At 36.3% G+C, this 23,885-nt stretch overlaps 1 protein-coding gene across 4 annotated transcripts; it reads left to right on the plus strand.

Annotated features, from left to right (window-relative positions):
* The first annotated feature begins 383 nt into the window (after nt 1-383).
* Nucleotides 384-23,824, plus strand: LOC117426334 (kinetochore-associated protein 1-like). 4 transcript variants are annotated; one of them, XM_059033034.1, is made up of 64 exons: nt 384-588; nt 1,111-1,266; nt 1,420-1,540; nt 1,953-2,068; nt 2,187-2,259; nt 2,600-2,677; nt 3,073-3,107; nt 3,592-3,702; nt 3,907-4,000; nt 4,265-4,317; nt 4,698-4,810; nt 4,913-4,976; nt 5,414-5,512; nt 5,966-6,009; nt 6,171-6,236; nt 6,324-6,399; nt 6,755-6,880; nt 6,967-7,056; nt 7,216-7,281; nt 7,386-7,447; nt 7,682-7,793; nt 7,927-8,070; nt 8,237-8,293; nt 8,418-8,519; nt 8,795-8,914; nt 9,130-9,273; nt 9,546-9,644; nt 10,117-10,220; nt 10,332-10,434; nt 10,764-10,898; nt 10,988-11,107; nt 11,247-11,319; nt 11,413-11,480; nt 11,585-11,874; nt 12,036-12,208; nt 12,454-12,551; nt 12,687-12,831; nt 12,943-12,999; nt 13,112-13,275; nt 13,621-13,725; nt 14,008-14,136; nt 14,276-14,392; nt 14,605-14,714; nt 14,939-15,152; nt 15,270-15,359; nt 15,526-15,697; nt 15,983-16,041; nt 16,412-16,628; nt 16,783-16,856; nt 17,153-17,363; nt 17,836-17,948; nt 18,838-18,893; nt 19,338-19,416; nt 19,531-19,655; nt 19,836-19,971; nt 20,243-20,338; nt 20,451-20,507; nt 20,779-20,833; nt 21,359-21,422; nt 21,534-21,663; nt 22,226-22,315; nt 22,536-22,681; nt 23,150-23,240; nt 23,582-23,824. In XM_059033034.1, exons 2-64 carry the CDS (start codon nt 1,135-1,137, stop codon nt 23,624-23,626), a joined length of 6,708 nt encoding a protein of 2,235 aa, XP_058889017.1. In that variant the 5' UTR covers nt 384-588; nt 1,111-1,134; the 3' UTR covers nt 23,627-23,824. The 4 variants fall into 4 exon arrangements, with proteins under 4 accessions (XP_058889017.1, XP_034780996.2, XP_058889019.1 ...); XM_034925105.2 differs by having other exon boundaries at nt 1,114-1,266; XM_059033036.1 differs by having other exon boundaries at nt 384-549.
* The last annotated feature ends 61 nt before the right edge of the window (nt 23,825-23,885 follow it).

Here is a 23,885-nt window from a genome sequence, read left to right on the forward strand (position 1 = left end):
ACTGACCATCGACAGCTTGATGTATTTTTATTTTTATTTTACATTAAACGTAAAAATAGTAAATTTTACTATTACTATAATTCTTATGAAAATATTGTGTACCCTCAAATTTCAGCTACTATTAGCCTACGCACTGTAAAATATTCTGACTTGCGTAGGTAGCATAGAGCGGACACAAAAAACAGAAATGACACTGGATACATGATGTGTGTATATATATATATATATATATATATATATATATATATATATATATATATATATATATATATATATATATATATATAAATCCCCAGAGAGCTAGTAATAGTACATTGTTATCACAGGCGATACACGCAGTTTCGTTTCCAAGGAGATTTATCCATACCGGAAGTATTTAGATTGCACAGTTCCCCTCCCGCCAAATTCAACCCGTCACCCCAGACCAGGGAGGATAAGACAATTATATTATGTTCTCTGAAAGTTTATGTCTATAATATAAAAACGTAAATATGGCACTGTAATTAAATTACAAAATTATATTTTAGGGATTTTAATTCTACGACAAAGGTGAGTCTTGTCTGATCCACCGCACCAGAGAACGTTTCTGTAAGTAACGTTTTTGTAAACTAAACAAGAATAACTCATTAGCTGCTCATGCAATAAATAAGGCATTTTTGGTAGCTAGTGTTGACCGTAAATCTTTTTGCAAGAAATATTTTTGCTTTTTAATTTTTTAATGACATACGTGAGTTGTATTGTATTTTACAGTTCTGTAGGGTTTGGGGAATTTTAAAAGCATTTCTCTGAAGTATCAATAACATTGTCTTAAAAGCGGTGGGCGTCACTCAATCATATTTTTAAATTTACACCAACATTTTTATTATGGCTGTTTATTATGTATTGTTATAGTTTAGCCTTATGTGCCCATTACTTTATTTGAAAACAGACCTTGAAAACTTGATTATCCAGCTGGTTTATATCCTCCAAAAATGTATTAACCCGTATGTGTGTGCTCCTATGGTTTTAGCAGTGCTGTTGTGTACACGCTGTGTGCAGTATTGTAATGTTAAAATGATGTGTGGTTTAATTCCAGTGTAGGTTTTATTAAAATTGCTCTACATGCTTCAGCAGATTGAACATACTGTGGATGCAATGTGGAATGACATAGAGCTTTCGACAAATGACGATACCGTCACTGGTCGTCTTTGTATCGATTCAAGACATGAGTGCGGCACCGCCCTCTATCAAGTAGATACTTTAGTTAAAGTATCTTCCTCTGATAAGGTAAGGTTATTCCCAGTCTGGCCTGTATGTAATGGTGCCATGATGAAAAGCATGTTTCTGAACTGAAATGCACATTTTCTCTGGTTTTATATATCACAATGTGTAATTTTAAATCATACTTTAACCATCCTTCTTCAATGTGTTATTTTGTAGGTCCTGTCAAATCCTAACCTCTACGCCTCTAGCAGCTCCAATGGCTGTGTTGTTGTTGCTGATAAATCTGTCATACTTCTTGATCAGAACTGCCAGTCTGTCCTGCTGCAGCTTCAATTTGGTATGTCTTTAATTTAGAGATTTCAAAGTACTACAGGGATGGAAATAAGACGCCCATTGCATAGCAGTTTGATGCATTTCTGGTTTTTCTACGGAGTTTAGCAAGACACACCTGAGCTTGATTCCTGTGCACTGTGGCTAATCAAGCTTGTAGTAAAACATGGAATGGGTGAAACTGCCATGCAACAGGAGCCTTCCAGCTGAAACGTCCTGATATAATTAATTTTCTTTGTCAATTATTCACATTATTGTGTACCTACATTGCCCTTTATATATATATATATATATATATATATATATATATATATATATATATATATATATATATATATATATATATATATATATACATACACACACACTTAGCTTCTAAAATAATTTTAAAATGTTAATTATGAATTCTCTGGCTTCAGAAACCCAAGTGGACGGAGTCGGTTTGTGTCAGGAGGGGAGGTTTCTAGTGGTTGCAGAGAGGAATGGAAACCTTCATCTTCATCATGTGCCATCAAAGAAAACTGTCTTGACTAATGTAAGTCACGTGGTTTCTGCTAAAGTCTGGGGATAAAGACTGTTTAAATAACTTGCAATCTACGTCACAGCATGCTAATATACTTATACCTGTACATACATGTTGGTTGTTTCTTTAGGCTTTGGTGCAGAAGCCTTACAATGAAAACCAGAAGACGTACAGAAACCTGATCATTCAGGAAGATGATCCAGGTAGTGCTTTTGTAATGCCATGTGGTGGCAGTATTGGGATTCAGGCAGTCAATGCTTTTGCAAATGCTGTTCTGCATTTGTCTGACCTGTTTATCAAAGTTTGCATTGTTATTGGGCTATCCTTAAAAATAACTTGAATATTGAATTAATTATGCTCTGACTGCTTAAATATATTAAATAAAACGCTGAATTGACGCAGTATGGGATAATTACTGTATGTGCTCCACTTTTCATGCAATAAGCCATCCACAAGAGTGTGAATGCGAGGTGTATGTGTTAATAGCTTTGTACTGGAGTCTTTCGTCTGAGCCTCTAACTAGTTGGATTTTTTTTTTCTTAGGAACTTATCACATGTTTGTCCTTACTTCTGATGGTTTCTTTCACATTTCAAACCTTCAGCTGGCAAAAATACAACAGGGTAAGTTTTCGTATCATTCTTGGGCAGGAGAAAAAAAGAGTAACATGTAAAAAAAAAAATAGTTTAAAACACAAAATCCCAAGTACTTTAACATTCTTGAATTTAAAATCACCACTATGAAGTGAAAGCAGATAAGTAGCTGTGCAGAAAGTTTGAATGCTTATTAAGGTACGTGATGATTTGTTCTGTGTAATGTAATGCAGTGTCACTATTCATGAATACACAATTCTATTTTTAACCACTTTAACTCTTTCAGCAACGTTACTGAACGACTGCCCTGGGATAACTATTAGATTAGTTTACTAGCTGTTCTACTTGAGCAGTTTGCTGTTTTGAATGGGATTATCTCTACAGTGCTGACAGAGTTAATACAGTTATTGTTTCTTTTTGTGCAGCAATTGAAAAAATGGACTTTGGTGCTCTGAAAGAGGTATTTTTTTAAATCCAATATCTGTTTTGAATTAAATCTATTAGTTCTATAAATGTTTATAATTAGTAAACAAATGTAGTTTATTTTTAGAATGATTGTGGTGGTGTTAATCTGACATGATCTGAACTTCATTTCTAATTAATTCTTAATAATCTTGGTTTTGCAATGCATGTACAGTAACCTGGCAATGCAAAAGTCAGATTTCAGGCTTCATTTTTTAGCCTTCTGTTAAGGCAACGTCCCAGAATTTCTAGGAATCCATAAGGCACGACGTTCCTTACATTTACTTACAGGTCCAAACATTTAGCATCTTTGGCACTCCTGCCTGTGAATAGCGATTGAGTAACATGCTTTGTGTTCTTTTATCGAAGAGCGTGGGGGGAGCGAGACAGTATACAGGGTTACAATTACAAATGCGTTTTCCCCACTTTGGCGTAAAAGGAAACGTGTGGTCTGTATTTTGACCTGGTATTGTATTTCTCAGCTTCAGATGCCAATCAAGACGGCATTCTTTTCCACTGACGAGAGCCACACTCTTGGGTGTCACCATGCTGAGATGGGTGACCTAAAAAATAACATCCAGCTTATAATTGGGGTAGGATATTTTGTTTTACCTCAGAGACATGTGCTAGAAACAAATTGCTGATGACATAGATAGTATTCATGTTACTCTAACTCGAGCTGCGATTCATTTTTTCTCACCTTAAATCCTGCATGTAAAGCTACAGTGGCTTAACCTAATGTTATGGCAAGTTCCGGTAGTAAGTGTTCTTCTTTTAATGCTACTGTAATTTTACAGGGTAGTGGAGACTGTGTGCTGTCAAAGTGGAACATGGATCCAGTTCAGAAAACCATATCTATACAGAATCTTGTGGATTCAAGTTTACTGACAGGTATTTTTATTTGTATTTATGACACTTCTTTTTTTTTTTTTTTTTGCCTAATATTTACCCACATCAAAAAAGTATTGATAATTGACTCTGGGGGTGTGAGTTGATGTATCTAACAATGACACATTCTATACCACTTCATAGGAGGCCTTTGAGCATCATCATTCATTGATCCCAAACAGGTGTTTCATTTTAAAGGGTGATCAGATTATTAACTTTATCGTTTTGACTTTTGTACTTACTTATATTACCTTTTATTTTTAACAGGCGTGAGAAAATGCCAGATTCTGGATAATTTGATATTTGTTTTGGATGATGAAGTAAGTTAAATGAATGAGTAATAACACTTACAGGTGCATACAGTGATTTTAGCTGTCATTAAGTAAATGATTGGGCAGCAGTGTGGAGTAGTGGTTAGGGCTCTGGACTCTTGACCGGAGGGTTGTGGGTTCAATCCCTAGTGGGGGACACTGCTGCTGTACCCTTGAGCAAGGTACTTTACCTAGATTGCTCCAGTAAAAACCCAACTGTATAAATGGGTAATTGTATGTACAAAATAATGTGATATCTTGTAAGTCGCCCTGGATAAGGGCGTCTGCTAAGAAATAAATAATAATAATAATAATAATAACACATACACACAGAAGAAGTAGTCTGACTCAAATATGCTAACTGATTGATTGTCGTTTTTTGCTTTAAGAATATTCTGAGCATGTGGGATGCCTACACCCTCATACTGGTTTGGTACTGGCCCTCTGTTTGTATTCAGGACTTTCTGCTGACTACTGAAGGAGAGTCTGCTTCTGTTGCCATGTAAGCCTATGACGTTCTGATTTTTACAGCACTCCTGTAGACTGACTTGTGCGAGCTATCTCTGTCTCCTGCGTTCTGTTCTAATCTACTTTATATTTACAGGCAAGGAAGTGCCAATTTAAAGCTCATTGCCCTGACAACGCAAGACAACAAACAGGAGAATACTGTAGGTTTCTCTTATGACAGTACTGTATGTGAAGATTGTGTCAGTAACTTTTATTTTATAATAGCAAGTTTTAGTTTCATTACTTCAGGCATGTAATAGCTGTTTAGTTATCCCAGGGTTATTTTTCTGTAAAGTTCTTGATCCTAGGATTAAAATATCCTTATGGCTGCATTTGTAAAGTACCAAATAACGTCTGTATTAAAGGTAGCTGATGGTTTTTGGTATTTTATGAAGCGTTAGCATTATATTAATTGCATGCAGTTATCATAGTTTTTGTTATTCATTACTTTCTTAAAATTTAAGCATAGGGTTAGTCCTGAAAAAGTTACTACCTAAACTGTTATCTGTATTTAATCTATTCAAACTGTCCTCTTGTGTTTTATTCGCTTCCAATAATAAAAGACAATTATTTTTGTGTTTTATTTTTGCATTTGCAGATAAGAAACCTGATGGTGTATTCTCTTCCCACAATGAACCTGCTGTATTCTTTGGAAGTGTCTGATGTTTCCGCGCTGGTTCAAACTGGAGTCAGCATGGTAATATATCACTTTGCGATGAACATACCGATAACGTGCTATGGGGGGGGATTTTCAAAGCATGGCAACTTATGGTGCTCTGGAACTCAGAAAAAATGCCAATCATGTTTTATGTGTCTTTATCATTTAACTTATCAAAGCATATGAACAATTTTAGTTAAAATACAAAATCTAAGCCGATCATGAAAAAGAATGTACATGCTTGCTCTTTTCTGTAGCATTGCACTTGATAAGTGGACAGGATCTCCTCCATTTAACAATACAGATCATCCTTTAATCAAAATCTGCTTGCTAAATGTTGAAAATAAACCCCTTTGAACGCTTATTACTGAAATACATAATGGAGCAGGGTTCTAGTATGTCTCATACAAAACAGATCTGCCTTATGAAGACATGTGCTGTAAATTAGGTCATAAATATATGACTAAAATCAAGCCTGTTTCTTTGTTCCAGGACACAATATATTTACTGGAAGGAATTTATGAAAACCAGCAAAGGTATGTTGAACAAATAGGGTGAGAAATAGCGTTGTTCTTAAATTGCATCGGTTTTTGGTTTAAGGTTTCCTGATTTAAGTTTATTTATTTGTTTATTTGTTTGTTTGTTTGTTTTTGTACTAGTCTTTCAGATCCTTGTCCTAACTGGTTCTGTCTTACAGGTCACTGGATGCCACAGTGTCTGCTTTAGTGCTGAGATGTTTAACAGAAGCCCTGCCAGAAAACAGGTATTTGAAAACAGAGTTCTGTTGTGTGCTTGTTTCTTCGTACCACACTTGCACATTATTTTGACTGCTTTTTTTTATTCTTTTTAGGCTCAGTCGTCTTCTTTACAAGCATAAATTTGAAGAAGCAGAAAGGTTTGCAATCCAGTTTGGACTTGACGTTGAGGTAATCTTTGCACTTTCCAAGAATGTAGAATTGAACAGGATGTAACAGATCGGCCAAATAAAGTTTGCTTGAAGTAATCCACAGCTTTTTCTGTATCGTATTTATGGTTTGAAAGTAACGATTCAGTTTAAACTTTGCTGTTCAAACACTGCACCTCACTTAGGAATTAATTTGCTTCACAATCTGAATTTAATTTAAAAGCATTAAGAATTGGCTACTCTGGCGTTATTGACAAGTGTACAGATTTCAGTTGAATGTGATGATTCATTACTGTACTTTTTTTCCTATTAAATAACATGTTCAGTTGTTGGCTAATTGCAGTACATCCTCTTTTTTTTTTTTCTTTCCTATACAGCTTGTGTACAAAGTGAAGTTGAACTTTGTGTTGGAGAGACTTGCATCAGCCTCCATTGGGGGCTATGGACAAACTGTATGGGTGGAACTTGTTAACGAAGCTAAGGAGAATTTGCATAAAATACCGGTATGATTTAATGCTAATGTGCGATGCTAAAAATAGTTGTACAGTACTTTAAATAAAAACGATGATATATACTTTTTCGTCTTCAGGATGACCAGTTTATAGTGCAGTATTGCATAAAAGCACCATGGCCAACATTTGAAACGGCACAGGAGATGTTAAATTATGCAAAATCCAGAGTAAGTTAATTTATTATTTACTATTAGACTCTTTATATATCTAAACTATTTTAACCTCTATCTATAACATTTTAATATTTAATTTACAAAAGATACAAAAAGTGTATTTAACTATTTACCGGCAGTATTAATTACAACCTATTCAAAATTTGCGATTAGATTTTGAAGAAAGATGACCGGAAGAATGCTGCCTTTCTTGAGGACCTGCCTATTTTACTGACTGAGGTAAACAACTAGCTAGTGCCTGGGAAAAAAAAAAGCTAACTTTTCCTCTTGTTAAATTGTATTTCATTTCCTCAATTACTGTCTTAGTCTTATTCTTTCCACAGATTTTGGGTGCCCTTGCAAAGCTTTCGACTTTTTATGGTGCCTTCGGACCTGAGAAATTTAGGTTTGTCTAGCTTTTAGTTTTTTGTATCCAAGAATTTTAACTGCCTTAATTCGTTCTGTTAAAAAAATCTTGCTGCTGTGGTTTATCTAGCAGACGTACAGTGCTGCATATTGATACTGGGCCAATGATACTATTAGTTTTATAATTCAGTTTAATTTCCTAATGTAATTCTTTATGATGTATTTATGATTGTTACAAGCATGCAACTAAAATATGCCCCCCCCCCATTGGCAGTGGGATCTCCTGGATTGAGTTCTTAAACAACAAAGACGTCTTAAGCGACATCTTCTGGCACCTGGAGGAGAGAAACCTGAAGTGTGCTCAGTACCTGTGGCTCAGACACCAAGTAATATTTTACATATATATAAAAAAAAATGTTTGCAATACATGGAACATAGAACCCAATTTTCTAAATGGAAATCTCTGTGCAATCAGTAATATGTCTTGGTACTGAATCCCTTTCTCTTTGTGTATTGCAGCCAGAGTTTGAAAGCCAGTTTGATGTGGAAGCGCTGGAAAAGCTGCTGAACATCATCCCAGCAGATATCCCTTCACGTGAACTCTGTCTCTGGTTTAAAAGTGTCATCATCCCATTTGTTAGAAGAATTGTGCCAAAGGGACAGGTCATTGTTTGTTTGTATTTCATTAAGGATATAATCAACTTTATGGGAACATTTTTCATTCTATATAAAACTAGAAAGAAAAGTTATCTCTTTAAAAACCCTACAATACCTATTGATACTGTTGTTTTGATATCATTAGTGAATGTGAGTTCTGTTTTTTCTACAGAAAGTACTTGCAAGGTGGTTGGAACACAGGGTGAGAAGTCTTGAGTTGACAGAAAAGGTAAAGTAATCAGACCCTGTACATCCCTACGTTTTGGTTGTCTTAAGCTGTACAAAAAATATTTAGATTTTATTTTTGTTGTTGTTTTTGTTTTTGTTTTGCTTTCCCTAAACGTTTCCTGTAGTTGAACTGGCCCGAAAATGGACTGGAAATGGCCGAACTGTATTTTGTATCAAGAAATCCAAACGAGTTAGGACTTTCATCTTCCTGGCTTTGGATTCCTTTGGTACGTCCCCTTTTCTAAACTTCCACACTACTGTTAGTCAGTTTTTGTTGCAAATGGGCTTGTGACATACTTATATTCTTGTTTAGTTGGGCCATGCTAGATATTTCTATACAGTAACGGTACAATTACTATTAATTGCTGCAATACCATTTTTTAAATTGATTAAATGGATTGAGCCAACCAACTTGAAACAATGCTGTGTATTAAATTGTATATATAAAAAACCAGTGTAGCACGTTGTCTATTGTTCAGTAAACAAATACTTTGTTTTATAGAAGGAGGATGGAGACTGTGAAGAAGTGCACCAGTTAAAAACTCTTGTGGGGAGCTTGCAGCAGCTTTTAGACCTGTACAAAAAATACAAATGCATACTGCCGCTTTCAGAGTTCGAAAAGGTAAAACTTCCTTGTTAAATATACTTCTGTGTTCTTTTAAATTGGCTGCTTTAAAGTGTTACAGAACACCCTGCAAGGTGTACAAGAGACACATTACTTTACCTTTGCTGTGTCCCTTTCTTGTAAGCACTGCAGGGAGTTCTGTAACACCTTAAGGTTACAGATGAAAGTTTGTAACTTTCTCTCCTCTTCTTTTTTTTCTTTTGTTTTAATAGGAAAATAAAACTACTATTGCGTTCCGCATGTTGGATAAAGTTTTGGCCCCGGAACTCATTCCTCCCACTCTGGAGAAAGTTATAAAACCATATATTCAAGAGCATAATCTGCAGTTGGAGGAACTGCTCTTGCAATATATTAAGGTACATGGTGTCATTTACCCAGTGAAGTGAAGATAAACATTTTACTGTCCTTGTTTTTAGAAACTTTGTATTCTTTACAAAGGTTGACAATAAAAAATTATAATTGTGTTTCCTGCTCTTGTTTTAACCAAGGAAAGGTGAATTCCGGTTATTTCAGAAGTGCTTTGGTATCCGCAAATAAGTTATTGTGTGTCCTAAAGTATTTTGTGTGGGTGATTTTTTTTCTTTTATATTTCAGATTTTTGTTAAAGTAATCGTATATGTTTTAACAGGATTTACTGGAGCGATGCAGTTCTCAGTCTGCTTCCCTGTTTGAAACTGAATGGGAGGCCAAAGCTATGGCTGTACTGGGATGCATGTCTGACACTGATGTAAGTACATTATGTAGACTGTTGCGGGTCTTTCTGTAAATCGGTGCAAATTTCACCTGCTGTTTGTCGTGACACAACACAGACAGACGCCATTAATAACATCCGCTGTACCATATTGAGTTTCTATGGTACTATCATTTAAATATCGGTATGCTTGCAGTAACCGTCAGTTGCTAGAAAAAAAATCACACCTGAGGCACCTCTCCAAATTCCCTTCAACTGCAAAGTCAGTTCAGACCCATGGCATCACAATCAGCTGAGCATGTCAGCCACATACAAGGATCAGCATCATCAACCTTTTCCCACTTTTCAATGACCATACCAATTGATTAAATGGCACAAGTGTTTTTCAGTCAGTGTGTGTGAATTCAATGTATGCGTTTGCATGTGTTGTTTCTCAGCATTGTTCCAGTAGGATCTCTATAGAGGAAACACAAGTAACAGCTTATTCTTACTGCCTTGTGCTCTCCAGCTGGTCTTTGATGCTGTGCTGCAGATCATGTACGGAGCTGTTGTACCTTGGAGTGAAGCAGTTGAACAACTTGTCAAACAACATTTGGAAATGGATCATCCCAAGTATGTTTTATCGATGTAGTGTTTCTGGGGGGTGGGGGGGGCTTCCATTGTGTTATTGGTAGAGTTCGGTTTTGTGCTACTGTAATGTGCTGAGCTGTTTGTGGTTTGCAGGGTAAAGCTTCTGCAGGAAAGTTACAGACTCATGGAGATGAAGAAGCTTCTTAGAGGATATGGAATACGAAGTTTTAACTTGTCCGATGACAAGCAGATTATGGTTAGTAAGAAACATCATGACGAATTTTAGAGTATTTGGTTACAGTGCTATCTCTGTATTGCACAGTAGTTAAGAGACTGCTTTATATCAGTATTGAGAATGAAAGTACAATGGCATTATTGAGGGAGGCAGGGGGGCAAGCTTTACCGCCTGATAGCTGATACAGTGCTGTAACCACATTTTACAATATAATAATCAAATAAAGTACCTGTTCTCTATATATGAAGTGTAATGCAAAAATATATATACAGTACTGTTTACTAAGTAATATATATTAAAATAGATTCAAATTTAAGCCTGAAGTCTAAATTCATGTGCTTACTCTGCAGAAGTTGGTGAAATACATCCTGAAGCAGGATTTGCCTTCATCCCTGGAGGATGCCTTAAAGGTGGCTCAAGCTTACATGTTGCCCACCGTTGAAGTCTGCATTCTCAGGATTGTCTATCTCATTGGACAAGACAAGGTTTGTGTGTAAGCCAGTCAGCTCAGAGGGAAAAAGCATGCTCGTGATGCTTGCTTCATGGTCAAAAGTCATCTTTCATTTCGTTGCAGGTAGATGAGTGTTTAAAGCTTCTCAAGACACTGCCATCTGACGAGGCTGAGAGCACAGCGGAGAGGCTGGCTATATGGGCTCGTCTGGAACTGCATGACCAGAGAGACACCTCTGAGGAGGTAAGGATGTACCCAAAATGGAAAATAAAATATGCCCTGACAGATAGAAAGTACAACTAGCAGGGATAAAAACGTAGCAAAAGTTTATGACAGTAGCTTATTTAAAAGGGCTCTGATTTAAATTTGGTTTCTTTTTAAGCATAAAAAGCATCAAATGGCTGTTGCTCGGACAATGGTTGAAATTCTGAAATTCCTGCAAGACATCCAGAAAGGTAGAGATCTCTTTTAAGATTATATACATTATTTTTTTTCCCCCTACATGTTCTCGTATTGGTTTGATGTTTTGCTTGTTGTTCATTTTACAGACAGTACTTTAAAAAGAATGCAGTGTGAAAATAACTTGAACATGTTTGAAGCTATTGCTAATTTACAGGTAGGTACAATGGTTAGTTTTAGGAGACGGTTCACAGATTTGATTTTGAGTTGTATGCTGTCTACATAACTCTAATAACTCATTCACTTTCATCTCACTTGTAGGAAGATTTTGATATCTTCCTATCTTTGGAAGACTACGAGAACCGTACTTTGCTGTCGCAACTTCGTGAAAAACACATTGAAACCTATGAGAACACGCTATCCAGGTCAAAGACTGAAAAAACCTCTGTGGTTGCCAAAGGACAAGATGGAAAAACGAAGACAATTTCCACGGAGTCCGGGCTGTACAGGCTAGCTCTGCTTCTGCAGCTCACAGAACAGGAGCTGGGGGCGGAGCTGGCAATGAGGGCACTGGCCGTTGGCAAAGTGGAAAAGGCCCTAAAGATATTCAGGTAAGAGAGGAAACCTAGCCAACACTCGTCAACACTCGTCTTGGTTGACCCTGTCACCAGCATTTGGTGTAATATGTACTGTGTGTGTATTATATATATATATATATATATATATATATATATATATATATATATGTGTGTGTGTGTGTTTCTTTTTTCAGCGAATTGTATCAGCATCACTGTAACACACAAACTGGACAAGTTCTTTTAAATGCTGCGCAGAAGCTTTGTCAGATGTTGGAGACAAATACTCCCATGATAATTCCAGATGGAATGAACCTGCCTGCTGTAATTCATGAGTTAGCCTGTCAGGCAGCCACTATCTGCAGTACAGGTATATTGTGTTATTTTATTGACCTGAGACCTATGTAAATGTTTTAGACACATCATAGAATTATATTGAAGTTTGGTTACTACAGCTGCTATCAGCATGCATTTCATTATGATAGTGTGTTTAGTCTGTTGCCTTCACCTGCTCTATACTGTACTGTTCTACAGTAGAGGTGTTACACATAGAATAAAACTGATGCTATTTTCCCATGATATTGTAAGACTAACATCCTTGTTGCATATTGACAGATCTTTTACTGGATTGCCAGGAACTGTGCAAAAACACAGTCGTGGCAATGGATGTTTACAGGCAGTGTCAAATAGACGACTATGGATTTATTGCAAAAGTAAGTTTAAAAATAAATAAATAAATAAATAAAAACTTGTAATGATCTTTTCCAACATGTGGCAAGTTGAGAAACCATGAAAAAATACCATTGTTTGTTCAATTTTTTTTAAATCCGAGAACCTTTCTGTTGTAGACATCCTCTTTGGGAGCTGACCGTGACCCTTATGATGAATGGACGTTTGAGGACTTCTTTAATGAGGACGGGATAGTTCTTGATCCAGTGATGGTTCTGCCTGTTCTATATGAAATAACTACCAATGTTGTACCTTATACTGCAGGTAATAAACTCAGCACTGTATTTTAGTGAATAGGTGGGGTGTCCTGGATGGTTTTGTTTCCTCTTATGTGCATATTTCATGGTGTCTTTATGTTGTGTGTTTTTTTTTTAGGTAAAAAGCATTATCCTTTAGATTGCTCCTGCTTAACAAACTGTCCATATGTGGAAGGTATGTTAACATGTATAATTTTATCATAAAATTAATTTTAAAAAGCAATACCACACATGCTGCTGTTTTTGCACAATCTGAAATGTTGTATTAACTGGACTTTATTTCATAGAGGTGAACTTCCTCAAGCCGATGAGGTCGCCCATGAATTCCATGCTTCAGAACCTGCAGGAGTGCAGTCAGCTGGAGCTGGTCTTGAGGCTCGTGGTGAACTCTTTCGGGACCTGTCTGCAGCATGTGATTTCCAACAATATGGATATGGCACTTAGTGCCAAGGTACGCTGCAGGTTACTCAATAGCTTGTAATTCACACTACTTATCCGGTATTTTGGTTCATGAACAAATCATTTATTGGCACCTATAATAACATAGGGGAGGGTAAAGGCTAATTGCCCTGAAAAATGCTATTTTTTTTTTGACAAATGCTATTTTCATATTGTTAAAGCAGCCTATGTATCCAAAATACAAGGTCCCATCCAGCTCAATCCACTTAATCCACTTGCACCGAACTGAACAGGTGCACAGTTCCATTGATACTATAGGGTTGTGGAGGATGGGAGAGGTAGTAGGTAACAGAGTCATGTATTTGTTTGTGCTCTCTTCTAAACCTTGACTTTTCAGCTCTATGACCGCCGTAACCTGGTGGAAGACAGAGACTTCATTGTTGCCATGGGAGAGAAAACTGTTTCAGTTATTAAAGATGTGTCACTGGCCCTACTGCATAAGGTGAGATTTTTAACAGATGTCACCAAAACGAAATAAAACGAATGATCTTGGCACCTTTTTTTTTATAGCGTTGATCATTTGGTATGGAGATTATCTTTGCTGAAAATTGCATTTTAAATAAATTAATACATTTTATTTTTTTAAAGAGCAAGTTGGTCACTAGATTGCACTGCTTTTGTGAATGTGGCACAACCAGGAAGCACTTTAAGTGGAAACGGGACCATTTCATTGACTTTGGTTGGTGTATAAGTTTCACCCTGTTGTGGACTGCATGTGTTTCAGGTGTTCAACTGTCGAGTTATTGACTGTGATCTTGCATTGGGTTACTGCACGCTCTTACCAAAGAAAGATGTCTTTGAAAAACTCTGGCATGTCATCAACAATACATGGCAAAATTATAACAAAGTTTTGGTAGGTCGATTTTTAATACAATAAAAAAATATCGCTGTGTACATAACAAGATCCTGTTTCATTGTACACAAAGCCAGTAAAAGTATGATTTTGTTGGACTGAATTCTGGAATTCTAGTTTGTTTTGTTTCTTGTTTTAGGCTGTAGCTGTAGTAGGCGCTCATCTGTCTGATTTATATAAGGACGAGGAGCATAGACAGACATTCCAGTCTTTAATTGCTGATGCTGAATGGGGTATTCACCTGGGAAAACTGGGTGTAAGTTTTTTATATTTATAACATTGTCCATTTTTATTTATTTATTTTGCTGCTGATTTAATCAGAATGAAAGTATTTTGAAGATAAAGACCAGCAAAGGTGTTCCTCACCAGTTGGCTATTTCTGTGGTCAAGTTCCACTTAAATGGTATAATATAATTGCTGTTTTAAATAACATACTGATTTAAAACTTTGTTCTTTCTGTGTTTATAGATTTCTTTCCAGTCTGTATTTCGACAGTGCCCTGCAAGGAAAAAAGATCTGATCTCTACTCTTGTAAAGAACCCAAATGTGAACTCAGAACTAATCTTGAAATACTGCCGGTAAATCCAGTAGCAGAATGCATTTGCTTATTGCAAAATTACACTACTGATACTTACAAAATGTAAATGGTATTGATGATTTTTTTAATTTTTTTAAGAAATTAATGAATTCCTAGACAATTACATTCATTAGGCTATTTCATAAGGTGAGTCAGTGCTAGACAATGCATGCTATTATCTTGTCTGAACATGTATTTAGACTTTTTGTTTTTGTTTTCTTTTAGCACATTTGATCTGGACAGCGATTCAGCCTTACATCTCTACATAGAGACTCTTCTGCTCCATGGCACAAACATTCTTCACAATGAAGACGATCCTATGTTGGAAAAAAACACCAAACTGTCTCACAGTGAATATGTGGCTAAAGCTCTTGAAATTATTCCTTTGTTAAACCGCACCAGTAACCTGGTCATCAGTCTCAGTGCAACCATACACAAGGTGAGATATGACAGCTCAAGTGGCTGCTATATCAGTGTATCGGATTTAGTTTTCCCGGCCTGTACCGGTGATGTCGCGCTAGTTCAGCTAAACTTTTGAAATGTTTTCTTGTTGCAGCTTAGCCCTTACGATTATGAGACGATCCATGGTGTCCTTAAGGTCATACAGACCGCTGATGAAAAGACCACAAGCATACAGATAGAACAGGTAACAACACACTTTCTGGCTAGTTAAAAATATATATATTTTTTAAAAAGACATGTCTACCGCTGTTTGTTTCAACAGCGATGTGAAGAAAATGTTAATGTATTTCTTAAACGCTTGATGTTTACTTTGCTCTTTTTATGTGTGACGCTGTTGTCCTCTTCCATAGGCTATAGGACTGTTGCAGCACCTGAATTCCTACAGGCGAATCTCCCCTCCCGTGGATTTGGAGCACCACTACATCTTGGAGAAATCTCTTGAAGTTTCAGCTTACGCCCAGAGCAGACTGCCGTTCCATCTGATCTTCTTTCAAACAACTCAGTGCTTCTGGAAGATTATATGTACGTTCAATTTGTGCAGAACTGAGCCTTGTCTTTTGTAGAGACAATTTAAGTCAAACTACTGTATGAAAATAATCTTTTCCCAAAGGAAGCTCTCCTAACTACATTACTACTGACAATTTGTCTATATGTTAAATCATGTGCTGTGTTAAGCGATTTACCATGACCCCACGTTTGATTGGGTTCAACATCATTGTATTGTAATGAAGGGTTTTTGGTTTTTCTTTTAAGGAAAGTGCTAAATCATACATGGTTTGTAACATTATTTACATTTTTTTTCATTAGCTGTTGAACTTTGTGAAGAGTCTTTTCCCACGCTGCTTCTCATATCTAAACTGATGAAGGTAAGTTCAACTGTTGTGTGTTAGGAAGGACCTAATGCTAATTTTACTTCAGATTGTTTTATATGGGATATGTTCTCTCGGGTAGTTGGCAATATCAGATTTCAGAACTCTTATAATGACATGTATGCATATTCTAAGTTAACACATTCAATTTACATATCTGCATTTTGCTTTGTATTTATTTCACATTCTATTCTCTTTAACATTTTCAATGTATTAGTTTCATGGCTAGTTTCACAGACCACGATAAGCACTCATTTTGTGTTACCTAATGTTACCTTTGTTTAGATTGTCTGAGATTAGAGTGAAACTGTGAATTAAGAAATCGTGTTATACGTAAGTAATAATAAAAAAAAATCTTCTGCTTTAGGTTTGCATAGATAAGCTTTATATGTCGGCAGTGAATCATGTATTTGAAAAAAGCCTGAAGCCTAACTCACTAAAACAGTCGAAAGAGGGACACACTTTCTTGATGACCAAAGAAACTGTAAAAACTGTGCAGACGATCAAGGGCTACCTTCTCTCAATTACCAATCCGGAATGGGCTGCAGCTACATCTCACAGAATTGCTCAGGCGCTTCCGACAGGTATAGTATAGACTCCCAGACTTGACCATTTCCTTTTTGAATTGAAGTGGTTTCTTTTTTTTAACTGAAACATGTTTACGATGTGCATGGATAGAAGTCAGTAAAGCAGTCCAGGACAGAAGTGTGAATTCTTTGTCTCTTCTTTCCACTGTAGGTCCGGACAAGACGAGTGCATTGAAATTCTGCTTGCACCTCGCAGAAAGATGGTTGAAGGCTACTGGTGCTGAGGTTTGAAGATTCATTTTATTCCAAATGTTTTAACAAAATGATTGAACATATTGCTATTGATAACGATATAAGAAACAAGCACACAGTTATTAAATAATAAATAAACTTGACAGAAGTCCAAGAAAAAACAATTGAGAGACGAACACTTTTTTTTTTTTTTTTTCTGCCGCCCCCCCCCCCCCGTGGTGGTCAGTTTGCATATATCATTATATTTATTTTATGTCTGTTAATCATACCAGATAAAAAGTTATTTGGCATTTTGTAATCCTGTCCTGTTTCTCTCCTCACTTACACAGGATAAGACTCATGCAAAAGCCGAGGTGTTTTTGGAGAAATTAAAAGTGCAGTACCAGCGATCAGCCACAGAAAACATATTGATTGCATTCAACTTGAGCACTCCTGAGTACTTAAAGTTAACTGGGTTTCCTGCTAAGCTTATTGTTTCCTTGTATGAGCATAACTCCATTGAACAAAGAATACAAAACCCAACTGGAAAGGATTACCCTGGTAAGACAAGTTTGCAAAAACTTGGCTTTATTCCATCCATGCATCCTAGTGTGTAAGATATTGAGAGTAAAATAAGAAGGGACAGTAATTTTAATTTGTAATTGTTTAAAAGTAAAGGAAATAACCTTTTGTGACAAAATATTATAAATCACATATGAGAAATAAAACAATCGCTCTTAATGATTCCAGTACATCCTGTCTTGTGTGTAGAACATATGACAAGTTAACAACTCCCTTTTATATTCAATAGGAGTTCTTCATTACAATCTGTTTTTGTGAATCATAATAAGTGAACAGGCTGTGTGTATGGTGTTGCTTATTATAACAGAAATACTTCAACTGCGCGATATTACAAAAGACACCCTACACACGATATATACATATAGAATAGATTCTGTAGGGCCAAGAGGATATGGAAATGGCTGTATAATATTTGGCTTAGAAATCAGTTTTGGCATGCTTGTTCTTGCAGATATACATGCTGCAGCCAAAGAAATTGCAGAAATAAACAACATCGACATCTCGAAGATCAGGGATGTTTTGCTGGAGAAATGGCTTTGCCGGAACTGCCAGCCGTCCACTGATGTGAGTACAAGCACCTTTTATTGTTTTGAAATTTTTTATGCAGAATCTGTCTACATATTTATTTATTTTTTCTTTTGGTGACAGTCATTTATGTTCACTCCAGATCACCCCTACAGACCCAAATCAGATTATTCCCTTTGGTATGCAGATGTTTACCCCTATTCTGGGAGCATGCTTATTTTTCAAAGTGTTTTAATTGTTCATTATGAATCACAGTGTATCCCCATGGATATGTCTGTTCTCTAGTGCCAATTAATAATGAGCCTTTGGGACAAAGAAACAGTGGGCATTTCAGAAAAGTTCATATTTCAATTATTTAAATGATAGTGGTATTTAGATACTCTGTTGTTTTAGATCAATTGAATAGACCCCAATGTGTCCTGTTGTGAGCATCGAAGACAGCTTTATAAAACGGTTCTTTCAATGGGATTCTGACGGCACTGCAATAACAATGTATTGGTTTTGTTCCAAGTCTAAATGGTAGCATAAGGTTAGCTGCAATGGTACGAGCCTTAGGCAGAGTGGACCCGTTGTTGTATTGTCAGATATTACACACTGGTATCTATTGCAGAACCATATCCCTCCTGGGTCAAAAGGTGAAAATAGTGGTAATTTGGGGAGTTTTTTCGTGCAATGTCTTTTAACATAACAAGAAATTAAAATAGTCTCCTTGGTTTTCCTTCTTGAGGGACTCCAAACCATATATACTCAAGAGCTTTACTTTCACAAAAAATATATATATATTTCTCCCAATCTCTGGAGATCTGGACCATTAGTACTGCATTCTCAGTACACCCCTGTTGACTAGATACTGTTTCTCAAGAGGATTTATGCTCTTTCTTGTTCTTGTTTTTATATCAATTTTCTATTCTCCCGTGGTATTTTTTAGGAAGATAAAACCTTTGAGTTTCTTACTGACATGCAAGAAGACCCAGAACTAATGAGGTAACGCTTAGATATAGGGTCCTGTTTAAAGAGCTTGAAGTTTTTTAAAGCATGCTTTTTAATGAGTACATTTACATTCCCGAAACTTTTAATTTTGTTAAAGATGACAACAACAGTCTAGAGAACACAAATATAAAACTGCATTTTTATTTGAGAAAAAAACATTCGTATAATAACTCCATAGTTAGAGCTTTGTGAATACCTCCCCTAGTATTTGTACTTTGTTTAAACAACTACCTACAACACTTTTCAAAGTACTAGTGATGACCATAATCCACACGTGTATGAAAAGCTATAAAACTGCAGTCATTCTTGTCTCTGACTAAGTATTCTGTTCTTCGGTTTAAAGACAGAAACTGCATTTCAGTGTATCAGTTTAGGTACAGTACCAATTTATTCTACAGTAGCAGAGACTATATTTTCTTTTTTTTTCTTTTCCCCTAGAGTTATATACCTGCTTCAGCCATACACTATGGAGCACAGTGCAAGAATGCTCTATACAATTGCTACTGCTGAAACATCAGTAAGTTTATCAACTTTGTGTATATATAATATATGTGCGTGCGTGCACGAGTGCGTGTGTGTATAATAATTACTATTGTTTTGTTTTTAAGTAACACGTTTGCCTTATTTCCAGCCTATTAGCACATCTGGTGCTCGGTTAACATTTGCACATAGAAGCCGTGCACTGCTGTGTCTAATCCAAGTGGCTGAAGAGGAAACTGTGGTTTCGCTCATCAAGATGCCTATTGAGAAAGTCAAGTAAGTCTGTCTTTCAGCTTCTTTCGGTGCTTAGCCATAGTATGGTTGTGTGTGTCATTGCCACAGTATTTACTGACATTTTTTAAATGTGTTAAATGTATGTGTGGTGGATGGTGTAACAGAGGATAGTAAAACACATCATACATTTTTTAAATCTTTTTTTTATTGTTGTTGTTGCAGGTATTACCTGAAGTGCTGCATTTATCTTGCTGAATTTGAACTCTTGAATATACCCTACACTGTGGAGTCGTTTCACAACAGTCCAAAGGAGGGCATGATCAAGGGTCTGTGGAAGAATCATAGCCATGAGCCCAGGGTAAGTTTTTGGAGGCAATTCATTTTGGGCTAAAACACAAAATTAATGAATTAATGCAGCCACTGTGTGCTGTTTATGAATTCCATTAAAAACACAGTTACAGCACTCTTATGATATATATTTTTTTAAATAGCTGCAAATAGAAATGTTTAGCCTTACTGTTCTGATCGATTGCATATCCTAATTAAAAGATCATGCTTTAGTGTTTCACACTAATTTTTCAATTGTTCAACACCACCTGTTGCTTTCCTAAACTGTCTTCCTTGTCTAGGCTGTAAGATTGGTGACAGAGCTCAGTTTAGAATATCAAGTGTATGACCCACAGCTCTGGAATGGTGTGCTACAAAAACTGCTTAGCTTCAGCATGGTAAGTCGCACAGCCCTTTTGAGCATGCATTTCCTTGGTACAGTTTAGTGTTTGCAATCGTTCCGAGCTTCCCATTTGAACTTACTCTTTTAATGATGTTTCCGTTTCACAGATCAGTTACATGAGGAAGGTTTTGGTGGCAATAACTGCTGTGCACTCCTTGTGGCAGGTATAGTGAATACATTTACCTTTTCAGTATTGAGGATACAACATGAATGTCAGGCAAATGCCTTTTAGTCCTGATTATTGGAGCTGATGTACCTGCTGCAATGCACTTTTCAGCTGAAAGATGTTCTAGAATACAACCATTGGATCATATAATTCTGAATACCATATCAAAGTTGATACGGGAATTATGTTGTATAGGTTTAAGCCTTATATCCATATCTTAAAATGATTAGCACTCGTTACTTTCTCTCTCTCTCACATTGTTTTTATAGATCCCTAATTTCATCAGAGCTTGGAGAAATGTCATTCTTGCCCCTTTTCTTTCTGGTATGTGTTGTTTTAAGATCTGTTGACAACCTCTTTTAATAATTATCTATTTATAATCCTCTAGGGCCGCAGGGTCTTCTGGTTTTCATTCCAACTTAAGCTCTCAATTGACATAATTGATCTAATTATTTGTTGAATTTGACATATTTCATATTTTTCAAGGTCTTTTATAGTTGATGGTTTTAAAAATGCACTTGATTCAAGGTACACTACCTGTGAAACATTTTGAGGCCTGAAGAGAAGTGTTAAATGTGTCTAATTAATCAAATAATTAGACCAATTAAGTGAGAACTTGGGTGGAACAAAAGCCAGAAGACACTGCGGCCCTCCAGGAACTGAGTTTGACACCCCTGCTCAAGAGCATTTCCTTCTAATCCAAAACATTGCCTTTTTTTTCTTTTCTGAAAATGTAGCCTCAGATGTTAATTCCCGACCCAGTTTAAATAAACACATTGTAGTCTTTTATTGTGATGTAGATAATGGTTCATTAGTAAATGAACTGTTCTTTGTTCTTTCTGTTTTTAGCCTCTTATCCACCCAGCCCAAAACAACTGGAAACGTGCTACGAGACATTTGTTCTTCTTCTTAAGTAAGTAGTGATTTTGTGTGAAGCTTCAATAGTACTATGTTAACATTCTTCTAAGCCTACTCTGCACTAGAGTTGCATTATTTAACACAGGTTTTATTTGTGTCCCTGCAGGTGTCCAGTCCTAGCAGATCTGGATATGATTGGGATTGCTAAGCAGTTCGCTCAGCTGGATCTGCCAGCCTTCACACTGGGGTCACTTTTGCTGATCCCACAATCGGAGAAAAAAGAACAGCAAATTCAAGTACGTTCCTTTTACCAAAGACTGCAGTAGGGAGACGACCGTAACAATTTAAAATAGGATTAAACTGCTTTTGCGATGTTTATTGCTCATCTGAACTCTAGATACAGCTTAAAAGTATCTTTTGAAAGAAAAACAAATGCCTGTTTGCTTTCATGACGACAGAACCGCCAAATTTGTCCATCTGTTTGTAGTTCAGGTAATCATAATGAATCAACCAATTAATCTTTATTTCATATATAGCGTGATGAATCGCCTCAGAGCGCTTTTTCAAATAACAAAATGAATAGTATACAGAACAATTGAGAAATAGTAAAAGATGATAAAATACCACTTTAAATTGCATAAATTAAAATGATAAAAATGTTTTTACTCTTACTACAAAAAGCAGTGTCAAAAGGTACATTTATATAAAATAAAGTTATAGTACAAAATTGGATAGTGTCTGATTTCACTCTTTTGGTACTGAATTAACATTTCTGATTTCTTGGCAGCCACATGCAGCTTTGCTTACACCATTTGACTAACAAGTTCAGTGTTTTTTTCGTTTGCTTTTTTTCTTCAGGGATTTCTTTCCACGAGTAATCTAGTAACTGTACTTCAGCAAGTTGAGACACATATGAGCACAGGAGAAGTTGCCGGGTTTTCAGCACAGGTAATGAGGACCTCCCCCTTTGACTTCAATGATACTAATTTGTTTTGTTCACTTTACCTGAGGATCACTGATTTGAATCCTTCTTGATTTTTTTTAGCATTTTGGATTTCAAACAGCCTCATTTTGGGTGTGTAGCTTGATTTACACACTGATGAAGGCACTAACCAAAACAATTGTCTATTTGACTTCACTTTTCATAATTGTACCCTTTTTCTTTCAGATTAAAGAGTTGGTCTTGGATTTTATTAACAGCAATAAACTGTATGAGAAGCTAATCAAGACCAAACTCCTCCCTCTGCTGAGACAGCATGTGATTAAATCCAACCAGGTGAAGGGCCTTGTGGACTACCTTGTAAACAAGAGCTGGTAGGTACCAGGGGCAATAACCCTCCGGAGGTTCATTACAATAAACTTTGCAACTCCATAGAGAACGGGTTATTAAAACAAGTTCTGTAAATACCGGAAAAAAAAGAAATCATCTTTTGAGACTACAGATTTTGTTTTGCTTTTGTTCTTAAATACAGTTACTTTAGCAAATATATATATATATATATATATATATATATATATATATATATATATAATGTATGGATTTAACAGGAGAGTAGCTTTAAATACATGTTTCACTGTACTTGGGACAGACTGCTGGGGATTTTCTTCGTATAGTTTGGTAATGATAGAAAGCAGTTGCTAGCTTACAGAAAAAGCCTTACTTTCTAGCAGGCAAGCCAATATAACACAATGTAACTTTGATATATAGCGCCACACGTACTCTTGGTATTGTGGACCAAAAAAATAAAACCTCCGTTCATTCTGATCGCCTTTTCTTCCCAGCCTTGATGATGCAGCTTCTCTTGTATCTGAATATCTGAGACACAAGGGGAAACCTCTTCCTGCAAACATTTCCACTCCAGACATTTTAAAGGTAATTTTAAGCAAAGTGTTTTTTCCCCCCTCCCCAAACATTTGTCAAAAACCGTGTGTGCCTGTAAATGCCCTTTGGGTACATTTTTCATTAGCTGCAAGCCTCCTGAGTGTGTGTTACAGTACTATAAAGCCAAAAGGCACTACACAGCCCTATATTAAACATTCTAGTCGTATATGAGGAACAAAATACTAATTGAGGCTCTGAGTATTGTACCATGTTTAACCCCAAAGAATCTAAGCATGTTATATGTACAGTTTCTGTTTCATGTGGATTCCTAATGTAACGGGCAGTGCTGTCCAGCTCTCTTGCAAAGTGGATTTATTTTTGGTTCTCCACAGGAATTTGCTGGTGATGAAAAGAGACTGTTGGATTGCCTTACATAAACAGAATCCCTGCTTTGTATTTTATCTTCCCATGGCAAGATATGCAACACTTTTATTTTAATCATACTGTATATGTATGTGTTGGAAAACCAATATTCATGCATGCAAACTGCCCAGTGTAATTTGAATGCTTCACACGTAGTTTACTGTAGCAATGCATACCTGGTAAATAATTAAAATAAAGATGTGAATAATCAAGCTTTTTTGTTTGTCTTTTTCAAACATAACATTTCTATTGAAATGTTTAAACGTCCTGTGC

This window comes from Acipenser ruthenus, chromosome 11 (assembly GCF_902713425.1).
Source record: "Acipenser ruthenus chromosome 11, fAciRut3.2 maternal haplotype, whole genome shotgun sequence".
Lineage (NCBI taxonomy): Eukaryota > Metazoa > Chordata > Actinopteri > Acipenseriformes > Acipenseridae > Acipenser > Acipenser ruthenus.